This window comes from Phytophthora cinnamomi (assembly GCF_018691715.1).
Source record: "Phytophthora cinnamomi strain GKB4 chromosome Unknown Contig25, whole genome shotgun sequence".
In the NCBI taxonomy this organism is placed as follows: Eukaryota; Oomycota; class Peronosporomycetes; order Peronosporales; family Peronosporaceae; genus Phytophthora; species Phytophthora cinnamomi.
In genome coordinates, this window is record NW_027150958.1 from 239,992 (window position 1) to 250,981 (window position 10,990).

General features: G+C 56.9%; 6 protein-coding genes across 6 annotated transcripts; 3 read left to right on the plus strand and 3 right to left on the minus strand.

Moving 5' to 3' along the window:
• Positions 1–38: 38 nt before the first annotated feature.
• Positions 39–1,119, plus strand: IUM83_16852 (AGC/PKA protein kinase; the record flags this gene model as incomplete). The annotated part of the gene is made up of 2 exons (XM_067941764.1): positions 39–179; positions 253–1,119. 2 exons carry the CDS (start codon positions 39–41, stop codon positions 1,117–1,119), a joined length of 1,008 nt encoding a protein of 335 aa, XP_067794349.1.
• Positions 1,120–1,588: 469 nt separating this feature from the next.
• On the minus strand, positions 1,589–2,380 carry IUM83_16853 (15-hydroxyprostaglandin dehydrogenase; the record flags this gene model as incomplete). Its single annotated transcript, XM_067941765.1, has 1 exon — positions 1,589–2,380. One exon carries the CDS (start codon positions 2,378–2,380, stop codon positions 1,589–1,591), a length of 792 nt encoding a protein of 263 aa, XP_067794350.1.
• A 698-nt stretch (positions 2,381–3,078) lies between these two features.
• IUM83_16854 (WD40 repeat protein) lies at positions 3,079–4,786 on the plus strand (the record flags this gene model as incomplete). Its single annotated transcript, XM_067941766.1, has 7 exons — positions 3,079–3,546; positions 3,608–3,644; positions 3,720–3,811; positions 3,886–4,131; positions 4,227–4,329; positions 4,426–4,523; positions 4,598–4,786. The coding sequence occupies 7 exons, from the start codon at positions 3,079–3,081 to the stop codon at positions 4,784–4,786; spliced, it is 1,233 nt and encodes a 410-aa protein (XP_067794353.1).
• A 139-nt stretch (positions 4,787–4,925) lies between these two features.
• Positions 4,926–6,344, minus strand: IUM83_16855 (putative histone-lysine N-methyltransferase; the record flags this gene model as incomplete). Its single annotated transcript, XM_067941767.1, has 1 exon — positions 4,926–6,344. The coding sequence occupies one exon, from the start codon at positions 6,342–6,344 to the stop codon at positions 4,926–4,928; it is 1,419 nt and encodes a 472-aa protein (XP_067794354.1).
• Positions 6,345–8,245: 1,901 nt separating this feature from the next.
• On the plus strand, positions 8,246–9,808 carry IUM83_16856 (putative phosphoglycerate mutase; the record flags this gene model as incomplete). The annotated part of the gene is made up of 2 exons (XM_067941768.1): positions 8,246–8,608; positions 8,675–9,808. The coding sequence occupies 2 exons, from the start codon at positions 8,246–8,248 to the stop codon at positions 9,806–9,808; spliced, it is 1,497 nt and encodes a 498-aa protein (XP_067794352.1).
• Positions 9,809–9,958: 150 nt separating this feature from the next.
• On the minus strand, positions 9,959–10,792 carry IUM83_16857 (Aldo/keto reductase family; the record flags this gene model as incomplete). The annotated part of the gene is made up of 1 exon (XM_067941769.1): positions 9,959–10,792. One exon carries the CDS (start codon positions 10,790–10,792, stop codon positions 9,959–9,961), a length of 834 nt encoding a protein of 277 aa, XP_067794397.1.
• Between the last annotated feature and the right edge of the window lie 198 nt (positions 10,793–10,990).

Below are 10,990 nucleotides of genomic sequence, written 5' to 3' on the forward strand. Positions count from 1 at the left end.
GGCAGCAGTAGACCGACAGCACCGCAGACCCCGCACCCATGGCCACCCCGGACGCGACGGCGGCGCCGGTCGTCAAGAACTCGCACAAGTTCGCAGGGCCGCTCGACGGCTCCCAATTCGAGATGGGGGTCACGCTCGGCACCGGCTCCTTCGGCCGCGTGCGCTTCGCCACGCATAAAGTGAGCAGTGTGCAGTTGTGATGGTTGAGTTGGTTCACGATGCTAACCTTTCGTGATGCGACGGTTCTGACAGACGACCAACTCGTACTGGGCCGTCAAGATCCTCAAGAAGGCCGAGATCATCCGGCTGCAGCAGGTCGAGCACATGCTGTCGGAAAAGTCCATCCTGCTATGCTTGGACCACCCGTTCATCGTCAACCTGGCAGGGACGTACCAGGACACCAAGTACCTGTACATGGTGCTCGAATACGTGATCGGAGGCGAGTTCTTCACGCACCTGCGGAAGGCAGGTCGCTTCGACAACAACACGGCGAAATTCTACGCGGCGCAGGTGGTGTCGATCTTCGAGTACATGCACAGCCAGGACTTCATCTACCGCGACTTAAAGCCGGAAAACCTATTGCTGGATAACGAGGGCTATATCAAGATCACGGACTTCGGCTTTGCCAAGCGCGTGGCCTTCAAGACGTACACGCTCTGTGGCACTCCCGAGTACATCGCACCGGAGGTGTTGTTGAACAAGGGCCACGGCAAGGGCGTCGACTGGTGGACACTTGGCATCTTGCTCTACGAAATGCTTGCAGGTCAGCCACCCTTCTGCGACGACGACCCCATGGGCATTTACCAGCAGATTCTGTCAGGCAAGCTCAACTTCCCGCGTTTCTTCGACCGCAACGCCAAGGGACTTATCAAGCGAATGCTTACGGCCGACCTTACCAAACGATATGGCTGTCTGAAGAATGGTGTAGAGGATATCAAGAAGCACAAGTTCTTCGCCGGCGTCAACTGGGAGGACCTGTTAGCGCGCAAGGGTGCAGCGCCAATTATTCCACGTGTCGGAACGGCCAACGACACGTCCAATTTCGACCCGTACCCGGACTCGATGGAGGATGCAATCGTTCCCGTTTACAACGGCAAGGATCCCTTTGCCGAGTTTTAGAGGATACGCCGCACACCCTGAAGGAGGCAGACGATGATCATAGTACGAATGCTGGCGGTGGTGCAGCAAGAGCAAGCGTCATGCAAAGTAGAGGTGGCGGAGGAGTACAAGCGAGAAATTCTGGCCGACAAGGTCATGCATTTCTATTTATCACGGAGATGCGGCGATGGAGCGTGTGGCAGGGTCATCGACATCGAGTCACGCGCAAATGGTTTGGTGGGCTGCTGACTTTCGCCTTCGTCTTTAGTTTAGTATACATTCGGCTTGCACTGCATTGTGTTGCTCGGTCTGGCTGCTCGATTCATCGTCGGCACCGTCCATTTTCACTTCCTGCTAAGTAATATATGCATCACATCCATACTCCGCCGCTTTTACCAAACTAACGCACACCAAAGGACAAAGACAGCTATTTCATTCAAGCTCGACCAACACCTCAACACCTCTGCTCGACTTTAGACAGCATCGCAGTCTACAGCTTCGAGTCGGGGAACAGCGCCTTGTCGCCCGGGAAGCGGTAGTACGTGGTGTTCTTCTTCATGATGCGCTGCACGCGGCCAGCGTTGTCCGGCTCGCGCAGGCCATCGGCAAAGGCATCGACCACAACCTTAACAGGCAGGAGGCCGCCCATCATGTTGGTGTACTCGGGGATCTCGACGTCGGCCTGGCGACCCATGTCGGTCTCGGCGAAGCCCGGGCACATGCAGAAGCAGCGGATGTTGTCCGACTTCTTGAGCTGGTACAGCGAGCGCGTGAAGCCCACGACGCCGGCCTTGGCCGCGGCGTAGTCGGGGCCGAAGGGCGTGGGGGTGAGTCCGGCCATGCTGCCGAGGTTCACAACCACGCCTTCCTTGCCGTTGAGCGTGCGTTTGAACTCGGTGATGGCGAACTGGGTGCCGCGGATGAGCGCCACCAGGTCGATGTCCACGACGGCCTCCCAGTTGGTGCTGCCCCGCTCGTAGAAGGTCATGTCGCCGGCGATGCCGGCGTTGTTCACCAGCACGTTCACGGGCTGCTTGAAGTACTTGGCGGCGTAGGCGAAGGCACGCGAGAAGCTGTCCTTCTCCGTGACGTTCTGGCGGTCCCAGCACACGTTGCGCTCGCCGTACTGGCGCTGCAGCTCCTTGCCCGTGGCCTGCAGCTCGTGCACGTTCACGTCCGTGATCATGGCCTTGCCCCCGTTGGCCAGGATCTCCTCGGCGAACGCGCGCCCGAAGCCGCGGCCGCCGCCGGTCACGATCGCAACAGCTTGGCTGAGCTCCATACTGGGTCTGTGGAGGTGGGTGGGGTGGGTGGAGGGGTAGCGATTCCAATCGACTTGACCTCGACAGACAAGATTGGGAAGTGAGCTTTGAGAGGCAAGCGGACATGCTGCTGCGATTCTGTTGACGTGAACGGGCTGGTATATAGTATAAACCTGTGATTTAGCATGGTGGAAGGTGGACGGTGGGAGATCGATTGTATCGGAGTTGAACCTCTTGTGATGAATACACCGTCCTGGTTGAAGTGGAGCGCGCGCTGCCGGCGTTGAAGCTGGCGGTGCGCGAATGCTGCATCATCAGTTTCTGCACGCGGGACGAAGGAGCAAAGGCGTGGCGTGGTGAGTTGTGTTGGTTGGCTTCGAATTACAGGTAGCGAGAGCGGTGCTCTCATTGCTTCGTCACGAGAATCGACTCCAGCGATGCAATGTCTCCACGGTGCTGACTGGACGCATCATATCGCTCCGCCACTCGCGTAGTGGGTGGATACAGGTGGATGGTATTGAGGCGATTGTAGTGCAATCAGCTGTAGTAGCGGCGAGAGCGCTTCGCCTGCCATGTTAAACGCGGCGATCCTTGTCAGTGCTGACGTTGTTATATTCATGTTGATAGGTTTGCCATGTACACCACATGAATATGGTGTGACACACCAAAGTGCCACGTATCTTTTCATTTTGGTGCTCGCAGATCGACGTCGACCGCCATGGAGCTCGCGTGGGTGCTGGCGCTGCTGCTGGTGCTGGCGGGCGCTGGCTACATGTACATGCAGCAGCAGGAGACGGCCAAGAAGCAGGCGCTGAAGCTGCAGAAGGAGAGGGAGGAGCTGGCGCGCCAGCAGTTCCACGCGCTCAATAGCAAGAAGCCCAAGAGCAAGGCCAAGAAGGTGGACGTGACGGCGGAGCTCAAGAAGAAGAAGAGCCAGGCGACGGCCGCGCAGGACGCGGGCGAGGAGCACTCGAGTCTGCTGCACACGCTCAAGGGCCACAAGTACGGCGTCACGGCGGCCGCCTACAGCCCCAACGGCCGCTTCCTGGCCACCGCCAGCTCGGACCGCTCCATCCGCCTCTACTTCCGCGAGACGCTCAAGGACAAGAACCCCAAGGTGCACCAGATCAACATGGAGTACGACCACGCCACGGCCATGAGCTTCAGCTCGGACGGGCGCAGTCTGGTGAGTTTTACTCTCTTTTAGGAGGTGTGCTTGGAACTAGACTGACACCCTGCTGCAATAGGTGGTCGCAACGGAGAACGGCACGGTCAAGATTTACCGTACGTAACGGTGCATTTTTACTGCAATGCCGTGTTGCAGTTGAGATTAATGTGTGATTGCTGTGACGATGGCAGAAAAACTGCGTGCCAAGCCGGAGGTCGTGGCGGACTTCCCTGTCCAGCACAAGACGGACGTGCACTCAGTGCTCATGAACGACATTGGCAATGTAAGTGTAGTGATAGAACCAAATTGTGGGTTTATGCTGGAGTTGTGCTGATCGTTTTGCTGGCTGTCGTTCAGTGGGCAACGATTATCACGTGTGCAGGTGATTCTGACACGGATGTCAAGTTCTGGAACCTGAGCGGCGAACTGCTGCAAACGGTGAACACGAACCAGGTGGCCAACTACCACTGCGTCGGGTCGAAGGACAACCGTTACATTGCTGTGGCAGCGTACACGCCGGAGGTCAAGATCTATGAAATCGCGCGAGAGAAGAACGGTGCCTTCAAGAAGGTCAACAAGATCATGACTCTGCAAGGACACCGGGTAAGGATTTTGCGAAGGAAAAAAAACGAGATGCTTTAACGGATTACAACTGACTTCAACTCTAATGCGCTGCGTCTGTTGTGCATCGATGGTAGACTGGCGTGATGGACCTAGCGTTCGACGGCTCCGACAAGCTTCCGGTTAATCGTGTCGTGACTATTTCCAAGGATGCCTCGATTCGTCTGTGGGATATCAACGGTACGCTTGGAGGGGATACTCGACTTGACTCAATTGTTCGGCTATGATACTGATTGAATTGCTCGAATCGTGCGTCATGCTTAATTATCTGCGCAGTCCGATATACTGTGCAGGAGGACCCGAAGGTTATGTCGTCTTTCAGTGCCACCGGAGATCAGCCGTTCCAGGCTGTCGACTTCGCGCCCAACGGAAAGGTAAGCTACGCCCGCCCAATCGATTGCGGTACAAGACTGTATTTTGATCAATATGCTGTCTTTATTAAATGTAGATGCTGGTGATGGTGCGAGGTAAGGACCTTGTATTCGTCCGGACCAGCGACAACAACGAGTTCTTCACAATCGCAGAGGCGATTGAGGATCCCGTTAGGCGGGCCGTGTTCTCACCCGATGGATCCGAGGTGCTTGTGCTGGGAAAGAGCTCCAAGCATATCAAGATTTACCAAACACCAGAGCTGTAGTGGAACTTGAACCAAAATACGCGTGAGCACGCAATGGAAAGTAAGTGAACGAGGTCATAGAGGTGAAGGCATGTAGATGATGACTGTATGTTGTTGTTTAGTCTGTATTCTTGGTGGTGAGTGTTCGCGCTGAGCACATTCAGTTCTTTGGAAGGATGTCCAGGAGCTTCCACTTGAGCATGTTGATGTTTTCAGACAGGATGTACTTATCTGACCGCCGCACGGCAACAGCCATCCGCTCATGGTTCAGGCTGTCGCTCTTCTCGTCATCTTGCTGGGCTAAGTCGCTCTCCCAAGATTCCAGTAGCTTGTCATCTTCCTCGATCGAGGTTGGGAATGCCTCCAACATCTTCTCCAACGTGTAAATCAGCCGACTAAGCACTTCCTGTTCATTCTCCAGACTAACCATCTCCCCGTACAGCGCCTTGTTCGCCAATTCCTCGAACTCCTCTACAGTTTCGCAGTTGATTTCCTGTATCCGAGCAGCCACGAGCAGCAAGTCATTGCTCTCATCTGCCACCAGTTCGAACGGGTTCGTTGCATGATCCAGTCCGTTCGTGAAAAGTAGCTGCTCCTTCTCCTGGAAGAACTTGGTCGATGCTTCGTCCATAGGCAGCCACATCTCTACCGCGTCGAATGGGTTCCCGATGATCACGAAGCCATACAGCGACAGTAGTTTGTGGTTGGACAATGGGCCGTAGTTGATGAACATCTGCGCGCCAGCGTTCCAGTGCTGGTGACTCACGAGCTTGAACCTCTGCGTCGCCATGTCAAAGAAGTGGGACATCTCTGCTTCCGGGTCGTGGTTCAGCATGTCGAACACCGGAACCATTGCCTTGAACGACTGCTTGGGCACCGGCGCGTCGCTGTTCCTAGCAGACGCCGAGTTCTCCTCAACGGGCTCGTCCTTCTGCTGCACTAGAGGCGCCCCATCGAGGCGCAGCGACACGAACCGACTCCAGATGGTCGAGAGCGCCCACTTGTAGTTCTCCAGGGAGAAAAACTCGTCGAAGAGGTCAACGTTGATGCCCTCCGTTATGTTCTCGAAGAGCTCGAGCAGCACGGACTCTTTCAGCCGCGCAAAGTCCTGCGAGACCTTCTCCTCCATCTGTTGCGCAACGAAGAAGACATTGCTGCCCTCGAGCGCGCGGAGCTCCTCCTGGCTGAAGTACAGCACGTTGTGGTACGTCCGGGGCAGTAGCTCGATGTGCTTGGCCCACTTGGACTTGGCGCCCAGCACGAACCGCTCGTAGAGCAGCGCGATGGCCAGCTGGTCGTCCTCGCGCTCGGGAGAGAGCTGCTGGAAGAAGGCGATGCTCTGCAGCACGGCGCTGTCCTGCAGGCTCTGCACGGACAGCACCGAGTCCAGCGGGATGCTGAAGACCTCCGTGTGCGGCGTCACGTCCTCGGCGATGAACACGCCGCGCTCGGCCTCGCACGCGCCCTCCTGCTGCTCATACACGAAGTCCGTGGCCACCTGCACCTGCAGCGCCTCGGCCGCCCACTCGTTGTAGCCCACGAAGGCGTCGGCCGCGAGCTTCTCGTCGCCTGGCGCCATGTCTGCCTGGGTCTGCTCTTGCTGGGGTCCGTCACGGCCGCGCGCTTTTTCTCTTCTGGCCAGCGAGGGCGTCGGCTGCGGCTCGGCGGGGCCGCATGTGGTCAGCACTCGACTCGAGCTCGTTTGGATCAGATGCCTTTTGGCTGGCATCTGGTGTGAAACTGGTGTGGTGCGCTTTTTCGGCGCATGGTATTATAGTAGTTTGCCGATTAGTACCGTTAGAGGTACTAACAGCACACCTACTTTATTATTTTGTATAATATTTTTTGTATTCATAATGGAAGAATAGTACAGTGGTAATAGTAATCAGTCTACAACAGTCTAATTTTGGTAAGGAAGATGTCAACGTTCAAACAAGGATTAGTCAGCCACAGACTAATTTTGAACGTAAACTACCCAAATTAGTCTGAAATAAAATGTGTAACCATGTTGATTTACCTAAAGCAGGGTTTTATTACCTGAACATTCCCATACTCGCTTAATGCAGAGAAAATCGGTTCGATCTTCCCTGCCGCTTCACTCCGGTTTCCACCGAAAGGCGGGGCCAGCCACAATCGATCCGATTTTTAAATCAGGGTCGAGTTTTATTTACGCAGTAACCCAAACTCAATAGTAAAAGTGATAACTTTTAAGATCCATTTTACCAGAAGAGTGAAATATCTAATGACAAAAAATAATTACTTAAGTAGCTGAAGACGTAACAAAATACATAAAGTAAGAGATGAAAGAAAAAAGTGCAATAAAATGAAATATGGTTTGTGATTTGTTCATGCTGATTTTGGGGGTGATAATAGTGCTACCGTTAAATCAAATGGTGAGCTACGGTCATATAGTAATTTTCGCTGTATTAAAACTGTAATCGCTACTTTTACATAATGTAATACCAGAGCGGGCCAAGTACGTGGCAACAGGCAAGGGCGTGTTGCACGGCGCTCGCTCGCTCCCACGCTCGGGCCCTCGAGCGCTACACTATAAGCCTCGCATTGATGCGGCGGGCTTTTGTCGTCGTGGGATGCATGCATTCCCGCCCACGTCGGTCAGCCGTACGGGCTCCGTATCATGCTCCGTACTACGGAGCATGCGGCGGAGGAGTGCGCGTGCAATCCGCATCGATCAGATTCGAGGGCTCCGGCTTTCTTGCAGGATGCGCGCCATGGATTTTGATATTTGTCGCGAAAAAGGTGGCTACGACAAGCAAGGTGCGAGAGCTGCCGTGAATCTTGCGCCGAGGTGGTTGCCGTCCGCTTCGCTCGCGCGTCGGCGCAGGCTCATCCTGACTGCCATCCTAGCGAGCAGCTCTGCTCGTTCTATCGTCTTCGGGTGCAGCAGCTGGCGGCGTCTGCAATTTTCTCGCGAGATGTTAGTTCGTGTACATGTGCAGTGTCATTTCGATGCCTGCCTTGAAGCTGCGGCGGGCAAATGTTGACAATGCCAGGGTACAGTAAGCAAATTATTGTACTTCGAAGTAACTATGTTGTGTGTTTTCCGTCATCGCCCAGTCCAGCGCAAGGCATCCTCCCCGATGTGCCCCGAAACTTTGGCCGACTCGGCCAGGGCAGTCAGCGTGCAATGTAGTCCAGATGAACCGAAGTAGCGGCGATAGTACATGCATTAATACGTTTGCCCGTCTGCCGGAACGTGGCGGTGGTTGAGCCGAAGCAACACACCAACGCATCCAGCCCGCAACCTCGTACGATGTCTCACCCGAGCCGTGGCCGGGGCCCGTTTTCTGCGGGTTGACGTGCGTCGAGCCCTAACGCGGCGTAATGGACATCGCTTGAGCAACTCGGCCGGGCCTATCCAGCGAGATTTTCACCGGAAGCGAAACCGAAAGGCGAATTTCCGCTTTCGATTGTCATTTTCCTTTTCGTCATCATCATTCACAAGTCGCGCCCTGCACCATGTCGCTGGACCTGGCGGTGACCCCGGCGCCGACGCCGTCTCCGGCGCGCGGAGACGGCTGCTCCGTCAAGACGGAGGCCGTGCGCATCCAGGAGCTGTCGCTGGGCGGCGAGCGCACCGCCGGCAGCCGCGGCTCGCCCAAGCGCAAGCAGCGCCCGCCCAGCGGCACGGTGCCCACGGACCTGACGTCCATGAGCCTGGAGCTGCCGGCGGACAAGCGACGCGGCAACAAGCGTGCGCTGCTGCAGAGCGGAGCGCGACGTGACGGCGAGGCGGTGGAGGCCGAGGGGCTGCTGGTCGTGGCGGAGCAGGTGGACAGAGCGCAGACCAAGACCCCGCCGGTGTTCCGGACGCTGGGATCGGTACGGAGCGTGCACGGGCTGTGGGGGAGCTGCCGCAGCGTTAACACTGACGCTGTGTTGCTGTAGATCTACTGCGTGCTGGTGCGGAAGCCGGACGGGCTGTTCCTGGAGACGGTGGCCCAGGACAGCCACCACTCCATTGTGCTGGACGTTGACGCCATGGACTTGATCCACGAGCCGTTCAAGCAGAACTGCAAGTTCCAGCTGCGGTACCGGGTAGCAGACAGCAGCAGCGGGTTGCGTGCGCCGTCCTATGCGTTCATGGCGTCCACGAAAGTGGAGCGGGTCGAGTGGGTCAACGCGATTCTCAGGTGCCAAGCTTCTGCTGGCGGCAAGGACCAAAACGACTGCTCACCTAGTAGATCGGATACAGGGGGTGGTTCGACGGCGACGGGTTCTGCGCGGATGCAGCCAGGAGCCGCAGATTCGAGCTGTAGGGGGGACGATCAACAGGAGCAGGCGCGGCAGGACGAAATCTGCCTGCAACTGGCGCAGCCGTCGCTTGGGGAATTCGTGTACTCCACGCCGCCGATCAAGCACTTCATCCTGGTACGCCATGGCCACTACATCAACGCCCACGTGCCGCAGGCGTCGGACTCGGAGCAAGTACTCTCGCAAATGGGAAGGCAGCAGGCTGAGTTTGCTGGAAAGTGCCTTGGGATGGCACACAACCGGATCCCAACGCGGCACGACGTCACGATCTACCACAGCGACATGACGCGGGCGGTGGAGACGGCCGGTATCATTGCCAACCACTTCGGGGAGGTCTCGCTGAATGCGAGCCCAATGCTGCGCGAAGGCTGGCCAGGAACGCCTTACTCGACCGACTTCCCCGTCGGTGGAGCTGCTGCTGCTGCGCGCAACAACAGTGCGTTCGACACGATGCAGGAGCGGAGTCGTGTGGATGTCGAGCGTATGGGGAAGGCCTTCAACTGGTTCTTCACGGACTCGGGCGACGCCCACGAGGAGAGCGACGAGGAGTCGTACTGCGTACTTGTGTGTCATGCCAACCTGATCCGGTTCTTCTTGTGTCGTGCACTTGGTGTGGACCCTGCGAACACGTGGGGTCACTTCGAGATCAACCACTGCGGCATCACACGCATCGACGTGTGCGCCAACCGGCCGCTCAAGGTCATTGCGGTGAACGAGACCGGCCACTTGCCGCAGTCCCTCATCACGTCCAGCGAAGATCATCTATAAGCAGTCGACGAGGGGCGAAAAGAACAACGTATATGTCGTCAACGTGCTAGACAAAAACGCAGAGCGTCTGACTGCCTCCAGTTATGCCGTCCTTTAGTGAACGGGAGGCTCTCGCAATGCTAAAACAACTTAATGTGAACCTCCGCTGCCTTAAACAGCGGAGTTGCTGACGTGGTCCGTGCCCGAGAAGAAGTCTTCATTGAACGCGTCGAGCCTTGCGACCTGTTCGGGCGTCAGCTTGACATTGACCGCCTCCAGGTTCTCCTTCTGCCTGGCTTCGTGCACCGATTTGGGCAGCGTCGTGTAGTTCTTAGCGAGGTCCCAGGCCAGCAGCACCTGTGCGGGCGTGGCCTTCGCCTCCTGGGCGATCTCCACGAGCCTCGGGTCGTCAATCTTCTTCACACGGGCCAGCGGCGAGAAGGCCTGCAGCAGGATGCCGTGCTCCTGGCAGTACTTGACCAGCGGCTCCCGCGTGAGCCACGGGTGCAGCTCGATCTGGTTCACGGCCGGCTTGACCCGCCACGTCTCGGCCAGCTTGGCCAGATGGGGCTCCCCGAAGTTGGACACGCCGATGTCGCGCAGCACGCCCTCCTGCTGCAGCTCCTCGAGCGCGCGCCAGGTGTCGGCGCGCAGCGCGGGGTCGAAGGGCTGGTGCAGCAGGAACAGGTCGATGTAGCCGCAGCCGATGAGCGCGTTGCTGGAGCGCGCGCCCTCCAGCGCCTTGTCGTAGCCCCAGTGGAACTCGCGCAGCTTGCTCGTGATGAAGATCTGCTCGCGAGGGACGCCCGAGTCCCGCACGGCGCGCCCCACGTCCGCCTCGTTCTCGTACAGCCGCGCCGTGTCGATGTGGCGGTAGCCCAGCCGCAGCGCCGACAGCACCGCCGTGTACGCCTCCTCGCCCGCCGCAGCCTTGTACACGCCCAGCCCCACGAGCGGCATGCGCGCGCCGCTGGGCAGCGCCACCGACGGCACCGACACACTCATCCCTGTCAAAAAAATGATCTGAGATGATCTGATTCCAAGATGAGCGGCTGATATTATCAGCCGTACCTTCCATTCGTGATTACAAAATATGGTTTACTACAGGTAAGCCACTATCTGAATCTTCTTCGTATATATTTATTATCTAATAATGTTTGATCAAATATACTAACTGTCATTATTACACAGAAGAAGCCATTT